Source organism: Halyomorpha halys, unplaced genomic scaffold, assembly GCF_000696795.3.
Source record: "Halyomorpha halys isolate HHAL.00 unplaced genomic scaffold, Hhal_1.1 Scaffold278.1, whole genome shotgun sequence".
In the NCBI taxonomy this organism is placed as follows: domain Eukaryota; kingdom Metazoa; phylum Arthropoda; class Insecta; order Hemiptera; family Pentatomidae; genus Halyomorpha; species Halyomorpha halys.
The window spans coordinates 300,444-313,857 of NW_027109219.1; the positions used below are offsets into that span (position 1 = coordinate 300,444).

The window sequence follows — 13,414 nt, forward strand, 5'->3', positions numbered from 1 at the left end:
AGTACTGTATACAATAATAAGTGTATAGGATAAGTACTATTATCAAACAACCGTTGTAATAACAGCTGATAAGCTATGTGGAAGATAAAAATAAATAACAGTACTATTCAAGCATTCAGAGAGTTCAATTCGTTTCTACTTTTAACTTATTTTAGCTTTAGATATATAATCACTCATTTAAAAAAAAAAATTAGATTACAATAAGATATATAAGTAACTTAATCATTGCTTCATTTTTGGCGCAGTAAGATAAAACAGGTTAATTGTCTTTATGATTCATATGCAGCAACACAACTCATAATATGGCTAACAATTCAAGCAACCATGATTTTAACAAAAAAAAAAAAAAAAAAAAAATCAATGCACAATTTCACTTTTTATAATTTCAATCACTTATTATTATTATTCCAATTACTCATTTCAACTGAACAATCAGAAGATAATCTGGAAGACATGCTCTAATATGAATACCTGCAAATGGGATTGTTCGTTATATCGCCTCAAACTGGCTCCAGCAGATTTAGGATGAGAACCTTTACCATCTTTAGAGCTTTGCGTGCCTCCTTGCTTGGAGCGCACAGTATAGCTGTGAAATGTTTTGTGTAAGACAGCATCACTTCCTATGAAAACATATAATTGAATTCTCTTCATATTTGAAAAAATTAATAACAGAACAATATATCAAGCAAATACTATAATGAGAAATCAGACAGGAGTAAATATCATTATTGTCATATAGTTTACACCAGAGCAGTTCCTAATGTGGTAGTACTTTCTTTTAGCACTAGAGCAGTATTTGTTTTTATATTTTGAAGATTTCACACTTAAGCACGAGCTTATTGTGTAGAATGATAAATAAACACACTCACATACCCCATGGTAAAAACTAAATAAAATGGAAATAGTGGGATGATAGAGAAAAAGTGTGTATTTATCAATGGATGGAAATATGCAGGTATATTTTAATATGTTGAAATATCTCAATTAGCATACCAGAATCTGAGTCGACAAATGAGTTTAGGCAAAGAGCCTTAAAGTATAAAAAAAAAAAAAAATACAAATCTATTATAGTTTGATTATGTGCATTTTGTTTATTCTTTTGTTTGTATATATTTTAAGAGTTTTTTTTTTGTTTTTTTTAATTTGTTTTTTTTATTTTAGTATGTATATGATCATTCATCATAATTACCTATTAATTGCCCACAACTGTGTGGCAGATTGTAATATCTATCAATAAATAAAAAAGTATTATTATAATTTAGGAAGCTATCGATTTACCTTTGAACAGAGCAGCAGCAAAATGACCACCACCCATCATAACTAATAGCCATGTTGTACGATTTGGAAGTTTTTTCACCAAATCTACAAGATGATCATCAGAAGCCGCTTCTTCCTAATAATTATTTTTGATAAATTATAAACATACTCAACACCTTTATTCAAAATAGCAATATTATTACCTTCTTGTTGAGCAGAAGACACCTATGAACTGAAATAACTTGACCAGAAGAATTGTTAAACAATACTCTTGATCTCCTAGCAATGAGATGTGTAAGTCGTGCATCTTCCTTTGAAGATTCCACATCAGTTGAACTGAGGTCAGTTTCAGTGTCGCTCTCACTTTCGGAGCCAGAAATACTAGACACATCATCTATATTAAATAAGAAATTCCATTAAAATATTAGGACAATATAATTATAATGTTTATCAGGGCAAAATTAACTATGGCACTTATTTAAATTATATTTACCAGCTAATTGGGCAAATTTATCCTCAGATATTGTTTTCTTTTGGGCAAGATGTTGTTTAAGATTATATCTATGCCAATCTAGCTTATAATGTGCTCTCTGTTGATGTTTATCAATAAAACCAGCAGAACAGTAAGAACAATATAATGTATCAGAAATGGCCAAGTCGCTAAGGAAATAGGCAGCAGATAGTTCAGAAACACCTGAATATCACAAATATCGTTCTTAAGGTGACATCGAAAGAAATGGTTGATACAATAAAAAAATTGACAACGAACCTGTTATAGGTACCGGATCTGAGGAAGGCTTACATTTCATTAAAGGAGAGACTGTTATACCTTCTAAAAAACCGGAAAATTCATTGGTATTATATACAAAACATGTTTTGGTATCCATATTTCTCTGTTCCCTGATATTACTACGGGTGCATAAGTATAAAATCAGAGGAAAAACAGATGCTTATAGCTAATAATTTCAATCGTTTGTAATTTTTTGTAAATGTCTATTTACAAAACAAAAATATAAAAATTTTAAAAGATAGTATCTGATATGAACACGTTTATCATCGTGTAAAAAGGTTGTTAGACTGTTACAAATATTCCAAAGAGTTATCAGTTATTGAAAATTAAATTAACTATTTAAATAACTTAGAAAGCAGAGTTAGGCAAATATTATTCGAATGACGAGAAACGAATACTTTTTTATTCATGAATTTTCTACTCGAATAATCAATTATTCGTTCAAAAACGTATGATTAATTATCCGAATACTTTTTCATTCGTCATAATTTTACACGAATAATCAATTATTCGTACAAAAACATATGACGAACCATCAGAATACTTTTTTATTCGTTAATTTTCTACTCGAATAATCAATTATTCGTACAAACCATATGATTAACCATCCGAATACTTTTTCATTCGTCATAATTTTACACGAATATCAATTATTCGTACAAAAACATATGGTTAACCATCCGAATACTATTTTACTCGTCATTAGTTTACACGAATAATCAATTATTCGGGCAAAACAATTCGAATAACCATTTGAATACTTTTGTATTCATCCATTATATAAAAAAATAATCTCTTATTCGAAAAAATTAAAGGATTAACCATCCGAATACGTTTGTATTCGTATAAAGACGACTTTTTTTGTCTTACAGCTATACATAGATATATTTTATGATCGCGTATAGATTAATTTTAACTTTTCTGATTTCTTATCTTAGTAAAATAAATCAATACACGATACTAAAATCGTTATTATTTTCATACACTAGAATGAAGGTGGTAAAAAAATATAATTTAATTGTTATTCGAATAATATATATTCGACTAATTTTTTATTCGATTGAAATAATATTTTAAATATTCGAATAAAAAAGTATTCGGATTGTTTAATCGTACTTTTATTCGAATAAAAATTTATTCGTCTCTCGTCAATCGAATAAAAAAGTAGTCGTCTCTTGTCAATCGAATAATTTTTGCCTAACTCTGTTAGAAATTATGTTCATTCTTGAAAGGAATATTATCGAGAGGCTGCCAGGAAAAGGTGGGTATTATCAATACCATGGGCGTGGCAGAGAAGAGGTAGGAGCCAATCACCAGCTGGCCTCTTGTTTGAGGAAGCCCCCTCAAACATTTTGAATAGCACCTCAAGATGCTGCCATTGAGTGGCAAACCAATACAGCAGTAGGCTCTCAATACTATGAGAGAGAATAGGTAACGACACAAGAGTGTCAGTCTCCATCACAGCCGAATCATTTTCTGGCTCAGATCAGGTACTCAGGATAAGTGAGTGATTTCTTCTACAAAACCAGGCAGAGGGATATAATAAAAATAAGGGAACAGAACATAATTAAAGAACAAGTCAAACTCCAAGTAAATTGTAATATAATTTATTAATATATTTACCCCAATAGTAACCACTTTTGATTAAATCATATAAATAATTCAAGAATAGAGGTTTATCTCCCAACATTGCCATACTTCATTTATTTTTAAATCCATTTTATACACTCCACTCAATAAAATCCGAGAACCAGTCATATAAATACCAATCACCACATATTTTGGTTTACCTTAGACTGCAGTGATTGAAACACCTCCTGTTTCAAGTTTACATGGCAAGTGTTTAGATTCTCATGAATTTCGAATTGAAGCAAAATTTCTCGGGAAGGGCTTAGTGAATTTTGAATGTCGATGAACCAAATTGCTGAAAATAATATTTACTACAGTTTATATTCAGTTCATATTTACGACTTGATGAACGGTTTTTCTGATAATTACATAAATGAAGGAAATTCTTATTTATCTCGACGTAAACGTTATTTTCACTCAACTTTCCTCTTTTTGGCTTCACTTTCGCTATGAAGCATGGTAGGGTATACCTCCTCTCCTCTCCCTCCCTTCCTGGTGTTCATATCACCAATCTTATTAACTTGAAGAATTTATTAGGTTTCAGGATTCAACTAATTGAATAAATCAAAACGGAGAGTGTGAATAAATTTACCTAGGAGGCAGATATATTTTTTAGTTTAATATATTTCTGTCTTAACCTCCATTTAACGAATGACAATTAAAATCAATACTAATTAATGATTCTTTATAGTATATGGAAATAATCATATAATTTAAAATAAACACAATGTTCATCAAAACCTAGGAGATGTGAGACGAATAAGTGCAGAGGTGCGCTGAAGGCCAACCACTTCATGACTCCCCTTCTTGATGACAAAGTCGAAGGTAACCTCTCAAGTTCCTAATCCTTCCTGCAGTATATATCGTCAAAGAATCGTACTTTGGGTTTGTTTCGTATAATTTAAAAACTTTCTTTTTAATCTGATTAGACTTTTTCTGGGGCTTGAAGCCCTGAGACAATATCCTACTCACCAATTTTGAGGAGAAGGAGGGGAACTTAGTAAAATTACGCCTTGGACGTTTGTCATTCATCCGACAGCTCTGTTTAAGGGATTATTCTTTTTAGCGTCTTCTTTTTATTTATTTTAATACAATATAAATTTTATCTGTTAGGTATTTGTAAATGTTGATCCAAAGTATTTATGGATGTCTTAAAGATTTATTCAATAAGGCCCGTCTTATTTCAAGATTTTCCTGTATGTGTGGAATCGTTGATAGTTGTCGAAATGTTTATACCAGGTCGCTAGTTTGATTTATAAGTGGTACATCTGCCATGAAAAAGATTTATTTGGTTTTATCTTTGACTTATTCCATTGATTTACAGTTCACTGTGATTAATTTATGACACCCCTAGCTTTGGAAGAGTTTATAGAGCCACAGAAGAAAAAGCAACTCCAGTCCACATTACAATTTTTGGAATACATTCAATTCAAGATAAAGTCAAAACTTTTTTTTTGTCAGAAGTATAACTATAAAAGCAAAGCAGCGATACATAGAAAAGCACTGGCAAGTAAATGAATGCCCCCCCCCCAAAAAAATAAATAATTATAATTATATGCTTACTGTTCTTTATTGTCAGCTTGATGCATATCAACTTTTTAAAAATGCTTCGATACAGCAACTGTGTCAGTTTTTAAAAAGAAAATATTAAAGAATCAATCGTTATACTTAAGTAAATTCGTTATTATTTCGACTACATTGATTTTCTCTCTCTACAATCAACAGAAAACCTTTCCATTTTACTTTAAGGTCTAATTTTGATCTAAATTAATTTCTTCAAAGCAAAAGGTTTGTTTTTATCTATTTCATTATTATAATAGTGCATGAATAAATAATAACAATAGGATTTTGTTCAATCGACTTTAGTCGATCATAGAGAAGGTGATAATGTTTAAGGTTGTGTTATTTTGGTTGTCTGGTTCATGTTTAGGATTAATTTTTTTTTTCTGCTAGTGTCTAGTTTTTAGAAACTCAAATTGAAACAGTGACAAATACAAGATAAATATTTGATACATTAAATTGACATTATATCAAGAGGTAAATGATCTTTGTAGACAAATTAATTTTTTTTTGTTTTTTTGGAACTGTTAAGACATTATTGAACTTATAATTTTATGAGATTGGATGAAGAATGTTCCAAAAGAATCCGCCCAAATCAAGTTTTGATGTTTATGATCATTCCTTAGCAGTAGAATTTTATTCTAATTATCTCTACAATGTCAGCCCATATTCAGAGTTTCCAATACATCAGCTTATTGGCCGCAGAGGTCAAGCGCCTCCTGAGGTACAGAGAGTAGCGGTCAATCCAATGGATCTGAAGAAGTTTCTCACAAGATATCCTTCAATATTTAAAGTGACTGAAAATAATTGTGTTAGGCTTGTGAGAGATATTGTGGATAATAGATCTAAGATTAATTGCAAAGTAGAAACTTCTAACAATGCTGAACTAGCTGCGCAGTGCCTTAATAACTCACTTTTGGTTCCTATTGACAAAGATGTGAGGCGGAACCCTATATCAGAGTTGAAGTATGATGAAAACGATTCTTCCTTGGCAGTTGAATATTATTCTAAGATTCTCAAAACCGCTGGTCCAAATTATTCCATCCATAGTCTGATTGGTCATAGAGGTCAAGCTCCTCCAGAGGTCCAGAGGGTAGCTTTTACTCATAGTGATTTAAAATTATTTTTGTCAAAATTTCCCAACATATTTAATGTAAATGGCCCCATAGGAAACAGTGATGTTGTTTCTCTTAAGAAACCTGTTTTTCATAAGAAATGCGATGAAGGAAAATGCAACTCAAATAAATCTAATACTGATGTCGCTGCACAGTTTTATGCAAATATTTTGAAAAAAAAATTGTCCGCTGAGAATTATTCATCTTTACCACTTGCTAATCTTATTGGCTCCAGGAGTCAAGCTTCACCTGTTGTACAAAACTGTGCCAGAAACGTAAAAGAACTGCATTCATTACTAAGCAGTCGTCCTGAAACTTTTACTGTATTACCTGGACATTTAGTTACTCTTAGAAAGTCACTTTTGGTTCTTGATGATAAAGATGAGAGACGGAATCCTGTATCAGAGCTGAAATATGATGAAAATGATTCTGCCTTAGCAGTTCAATATTATTCTAATATCCTCAAAACTGCTGGTCCAAACTATTCAATCCATAGTCTGATTGGCCATAGAGGTCAAGCTTCTCCAGAGGTAAAGAAAGTAGCTCTTACTCATAGTGATTTGAAATTATTTTTTTCAAGGTTTCCCAATATATTTGATGTAAATGGTGATACTGTTACTCTTAAAAAACCTGTTTTTCATCAGAAACTTCATGAAGGAAAATCTGATGTAGAATGTGTAAGCAACACAAAAAAGTCTAACCCTGATATCGCTGCACAGTTTTATGCAAATATTTTGAAAGAAAGAGGTTATCACGGTATAGAATTTCCTATCCAGAAACTTACTGGATTTAGAAATAAAGCACCTCTTGAAGTTCAAAACTGTGCCAAAAATCCGTTTGAATTGTATAAATTATTTTGTAGTTACCCTAAAATATTTATGCTCCCATCTAGAAAAAGTGTCATTCTTATTGAATCTCATCTTCACAACATTGTTAGCAAGTTACAAAATCTCTCATTAACATCAAATGATAATCAGAGCAATTCTAAAATAGCAATTGAGTATTATGTTAATATTCTTCGTCGTTGGACTTCAAATTCTGAATTTCCAATAGATAGATTGATGGTTTATCTAAATCGGGCTCCGTTAGAAGTACTCAAAGAGGCAACAGATGAAGAAGAATTAGTTAAATTTTTCTTAAAACATCCTGATATTTTTACAGTTATCCAAAATAAATTTGTTAAACTCACTGATAAATCAACCAGTTCTGATGATATTGTACAGAATACTGAATCAGAACTGTCTGGTCTTAGAAAGGTTGATAAAAAAGCAGAAATAACACATGTTAAATATGTTAATGAAGATAAAGGAGCAAGAACGTTAAGATATTTCCCATTGTTGGAATGCCCTGAGAATCCACAGTTTCCAGGTACTTGGGAAGACCATGTCTTAGATAATACTCTTTTAATAACTGAAGAGGATGAATGCCTTGAAGCGTGTGAAGTTATAAAAAAAGAAAAAGTTATTGCCTTGGACTGTGAAGGTTACAATCTTGGGCGTGGAATTATTTCATTGATCCAGATTGCTTTGGTGAATGGTACAGTGTACATTTTTGATATTTATGAGTTACCGCGTATGATTTCTTGTGGTTTGAAAGAAATAATCGAGTCTGATAGAATTCTGAAGGTTATCAATTATTGTAGAAATGATTGTTTAAACTTAAAGGGACAATATGATGTGAATCTGCGATATATTTTTGACGTGTCTGTTGCCTACCATGTAATTGAATGTAAAATGATGTCGCTGTCAAATTTTAAACCTGCTGGCTTTAATCAAATATGTTCAAACTATGGAGTGCCAACTAATTCATGTAAAGATGATTTGAAATTCATTTATATTACGCAACCAAAGTATTGGCTGAACAGGCCTCTAAATATTAAAATGGTTTCTTACGCTGCATTTGATGTAGCTTCACTCGTCCCATATTTATATTGTGAATTCTTGAAGAGAATAGACCAAAATACAGAATTTGCTGTTTGGAAACTTAGTCAAAAAATGTGTATTACATGACACTTACCATTGCTCTATATAAACAATTTAAAAATAATTGCCTTATTTTTATGAACTAGGAGATTTATCATGGAAATAAACCACTTGACTGGAATAGTAAACTTTTTTTTATATTCCATGTTAAAATATTCACAACAGTGCATTGGTTCCTCGAGATTAGTTTACAATAGGAAAAAATAGTAATAGTGTAAAAAACAAGTTCCAGAAAATTCAAAATTCACACTTAAACTTTTACACAGGTCTACAAAATGAATATTTTTTACTTACCGAAAAGATTTAGGACATTGTATTTACTTTTAACATTTTTTAATTGTGTATAATTAAACAAAATTAAAATTTTTTGATTTTCCCTCTTTCTGATGATAAAAATAATGAATATACTGGAAGATTATTGATGGACCGTGTGTATAGATGAATGGAATATGGTCTGGGTGCGGTCAAAATAACTCAAATAGAAAATAAAAATAGTATAATTATTTACTATTTGAGTTTTTTTTACCGCACCCGGACCATATTCCATTCAAAAATAATGAATAGATAACTATAATAACAATAATGTATAGATAACAATAATACTTAGAGTTTATGTGCATTATAAACAAAATAGATTACAAATCATAAAACAACTAATGATTTCGTGTGGATATAAATATAATTTTGATAAAAAATAATCAAATATAGTAAAGAATAATTACTATTCCAACTCATAAACACACTGCTCATTGTTTTCATGCTACTGAAGGAGTTAAAGCAACCTAAATTAGGTAAACTAGGTTTCCTCAAAGCATTTTTATATTGACACAAAATCCAAAACTTGGTAAACTTTTTTCTTTTTTAAGATGGCCGAATCAATAATAAAAATTGGTCATTCTTTAATATTTGTTCTAATTTTTAATAGTTCTTTTTAAATATGATTGAATTTGATAATTAGAAGAGAACCTTCTTTCTTCATTTTTTGTTTTGACTGCCGTCAAAATAGCCCTGACGAAGCCCTGCAACGTGGGGCGAAACGGCTCAATAAAATAGTATAATTCTACTATTTGAGTTTTTTTGACCGCACCCGGACCATATTCCTTTCATCAGAACCTTCTTCTGTTTTTTTTTTTCTTTTCATAATATTACATTTGAATATTAATAGAGGGTTGTTCTTGTATTTGTAACTGCTTACATTTTATGTTTCAATGAAGGTTTGCCCTAAATCTCTTTATGATAATTTCATATTCTTTTATCAGAATTATCTTCGATCTTCAAATGGGCTTTGTTTTTATTCTTATTGATAAGTGATTAGTTAATTTTCAATATAATTTGTATTAGATTGATGTTAAACACAAAATATTGGATCTAAGCATTTTATGGTTTTAGGATAATTACGTCACTTTTTTTTTTTTTACTCAGAGCATATTTATACTGGAGTATTACATTTTTCCTTCTGAGAGAATAATTTTGTATTCTATTTTAAAACTTTTTTATGGCATACAGTGAATTATATATTTAATATTACAGTTTGTTTTTTAACAAAATTAACGGAGTCTTTTACAAGGTAATGGATCCATTTTTAATTACAGATAAAAATCTAGAAAAATGTAAGAAAATTTTTAGAATTTTTTTTAATATTGTTTGAGGTAGAAGTATATACTTGGCTTGGTTTATTTATATTATTTGACCAGTACATTCTAAGATGTTACATATGTCAAAGTTTATCAGTATGTATTGTGTAATTCGTTACTTCTTTTTTCTTCATTTTTATTAGAAGTTTGAAACTTCTTATTTAAAGTTTTTTTTTTTTTTTTTTTTTTTTTATGTAATGTTAAATATTAAATGATCATATCCAGTCAATTCCAATAGCACTAATATCATTTTATATTAATATGTAATGTTTTCTTGAAACTAATGCTACAATTTAAAAGAACTTTTAATGTTAATATCATAATTAATTTGATATAAATATTAAGAGATGCATTAGGAATCCTGTTACTGGTTAGATTTATTAAATGAATAAATTCAATATCTATGTGTGTTCATTTAAATGACTGAATAAAACTTATTCTGCAATCAAATTTTTAAGATTAAAGAAACTATAGTGAATAAAAAATAAATATAAGAATTCTTTTGTCAAATATTTTACATATATTTGTATAAATAATTATATTTTGTATAAAGTACTAAAACTATTTATATAGTTAAATTGTTTATTGATATACATATTTTTATATATTGTCTAATATTTTTAAGATTTGTATGAAAATGTAAAAATATACAAGAACCAAGTATTTTGTTGAATAAATAATTAAGGAATACAAGTGAAATTATTTATTTAAACCCTGAATTAAAGATTAAGCTTTTAATGAAATGTTAGTCCTACATACTGGAAGATTATTGATTGACTGTGTGTATAGATAAATGGAATATGGTCCGGGTGCGGTGAGTTTTTTTTACCGCACCCGGACCATATTCCATTCAACTTAGTCCTACATGTTTGCCACCTGCTGCAAATTCAAGACTTGTTCAAGTGCTTGGTAAACAAAGGTTGATATCCACATCTTGTTTTGTTCTTTTGAATTTTGTCGGCTATTACTCTCGATGTACTATATTTTCATTATATAAAGAAACAAAATAAAGATAGGCGAATTGAAAGGAAAGATAAATATCAGTTTGTAGTTTGTAAATGATAAAAATTCATATAAATAGTACCACATAACCTATAAATTCAACCTTTGTTCTAGAATATTTATCAGAAACTTTCTAATTTAATTACCTAAACATATAATGTCTTCAGTAATATATATTTGTGGTATGTTCAATATAAAATAAACTGTTAAAGTTAATTAGCAAGATTTGAAACAATTGATTTGCAGGGAATGGATTGATAGATTAAAATATACAATCTTAAACAAGAGTTAATTATTGAATCCAAATGTTGGTGAAATTCTGTCATTAATTAAAACACCGAGAACATAGCATAAGTTGCAAACATTTGCATAAGTTTGGCAAAGGTGTAGAGGCACTTTAAGCTGTCTTTATGATTGCCATATGTATGAAATGTCTTTTTTTCCTGACATTAACAGTAGATGAATTCAGCATTGGGTTGTAAAACATATCTGACATTTTTTTGTATTGAAGTTTTTGGCAATATTTGATTTCTTAAAGCTGATTTCACAGGTTTTTAAAAGGATTTGTAGGGAATTTGTGTTTATTTAAACCTATAATATAAGTATTAAGTTATGGTAGGTGATAGCTGGTTGCTGGATAAAACATCATACTGACAAAGATTACTGCCTATTTCTTAATGATAAGAAAATTAAATTCAATATTTTAATTGCAGTTTTGACAAGAGATCTTTTGGTGATAGCAATACTGAAGACTCAAACTATGATTTTGTGTATGAGAACAAGCAAATCGGATCAAAGTTATTCCCAAGAAAAGATGAGAACAACTTTCCGTACATCTTGACCTGTTTTGAAGTGAAGCAAAAATTAGACTCTGTTGGGCAAAAATTAGACATAGCTGAACCTAATAGCTAAAGTTGCCATGGTTACGATATTTATTTATCAATTTATCATTCATGAATAAGGTTCGTAGCCATGGCAATATTAGCTATTAGTTCCAACTATAGCTAATTTTTGCCCATCTCTGACAGTACCATGTTTTACAGCTTCTTTCTCATTTAACAGACTTAATAAAAGTAAATTTTAACTTTTATTTCTTCAAGTATGCGTGATAACTGAACAATGTTGTACTTTGTGGATGTGATAACTGGATTTTTTTTTAGATATATACATAATTTATAATTTGGAATCAACATAGCAAGATAATAGAAACTCTCACTTGAATGAAAAAATAATGGTATCTGCAAGAACACTTCTATTAGGGGTAGAATTTTTATGTGCTAAAAAATCCGAAATATGTGCTAATAAATTGTCAAATATTTAAAAAAATATGTATTTATATATTTTGTATTATTCAACAATATAATTTACTAATTAATTAGTAACTTTATAACTTAAAAAAAGTTACATAAATATGTATCAATTATATATTATATGAATAATATTTTAAAGACATTATGTTAAAATATGTACAAAAAAATGTACTTAGAAAAAACATAGCTGTTCACTAACAAGACATTAATTAGTAATTGTAATTAAGCTAATTTATTAATAATTACTCAGAATGAATTATAAACAAATTATAAATGGAGATAAAGAATAATTCTCATTAAAAAGAAGAAAAAAAAACTTTAGAAAAATATTTAAAACTTTGGAAGAAATCAATTATTAAGCAGGGTCAGTTACAAAATGATTGCAGATTATATGCATTTTTAAGTTTTCAAATAAAAATCTTCGTCAGTTTTACCGCAGAATGGACTTGTACCGGCTTAAAGATCTTTCAACACCTACTGATGTTATAGGGGCATACTTAAATGAAGCTATTTTCATTGCATCTAGTTCGGTATTCTGTATCACCTGGGCGGCTGTGTCATCATTTGTTCCTTGGAGAATGGCTCCAATGGACTCAATAATTTTATATCCTGGATTTTTTTTTAACACGTCCTGTACTTTTTTCTTTATATCTTCTCCGTTTTCACCACCTATATTTTCCACTCTTTCTATTGCTTCATCCAGTCTTTAAATTTTGCGTCAGTGGAAGGTCCTTTTCTTCTAATTTTGTAATTGTGTTGGATAAAAATACCACGTTTGCACTTATGTAAGCCAAATCAGTCTTTATTGAGCCGAATTTTTTCCTCTTTTCTTATTCTCATTAATTTACAACGCAATACAACCTTATTATTATAGTTATATTAACTAAAATATTCCTAAATGTTTTATTTTGATTATATATTTATATTGTCAATCGTTAATCTTACCAAATAAATGTTTTTATCCGTGCCAGCATTTTATTCTTTGGAGCTTCATTCAAAAGGACTTCGTTGCTTTGCGGTGGCATCAACAAGTAATATAGTGTACTAAAACAGAAATCACAAGAGAATAACAGATCTCTTTAAAAAAAATTGATGGTGACAAAGAAGAAAATAAAATAGAAACAAACAAAAATAC

General features: G+C 29.4%; 1 protein-coding gene and 1 long non-coding RNA gene across 2 annotated transcripts in view; one reads left to right on the forward strand and one right to left on the reverse strand.

Annotated features, from left to right (window-relative positions):
* LOC106680691 (tRNA endonuclease ANKZF1) overlaps window positions 1-2,456 on the reverse strand; it is a gene marked incomplete in the record, with an annotated part of 22,298 nt that extends 19,842 nt beyond the window's left edge. The window contains 5 exon segments of the mRNA XM_067047398.1: window positions 472-620; window positions 1,279-1,393; window positions 1,461-1,651; window positions 1,751-1,951; window positions 2,027-2,456. Of these exon segments, the coding sequence (XP_066903499.1) occupies window positions 472-620; window positions 1,279-1,393; window positions 1,461-1,651; window positions 1,751-1,951; window positions 2,027-2,144 (774 nt within the window).
* Window positions 2,457-5,400: 2,944 nt separating this feature from the next.
* On the forward strand, window positions 5,401-12,265 carry LOC136795762 (uncharacterized). The gene is made up of 3 exons (XR_010843429.1): window positions 5,401-5,464; window positions 11,683-12,042; window positions 12,130-12,265. It is a non-coding gene; the product is annotated as an uncharacterized lncRNA (long non-coding RNA).
* The last annotated feature ends 1,149 nt before the right edge of the window (window positions 12,266-13,414 follow it).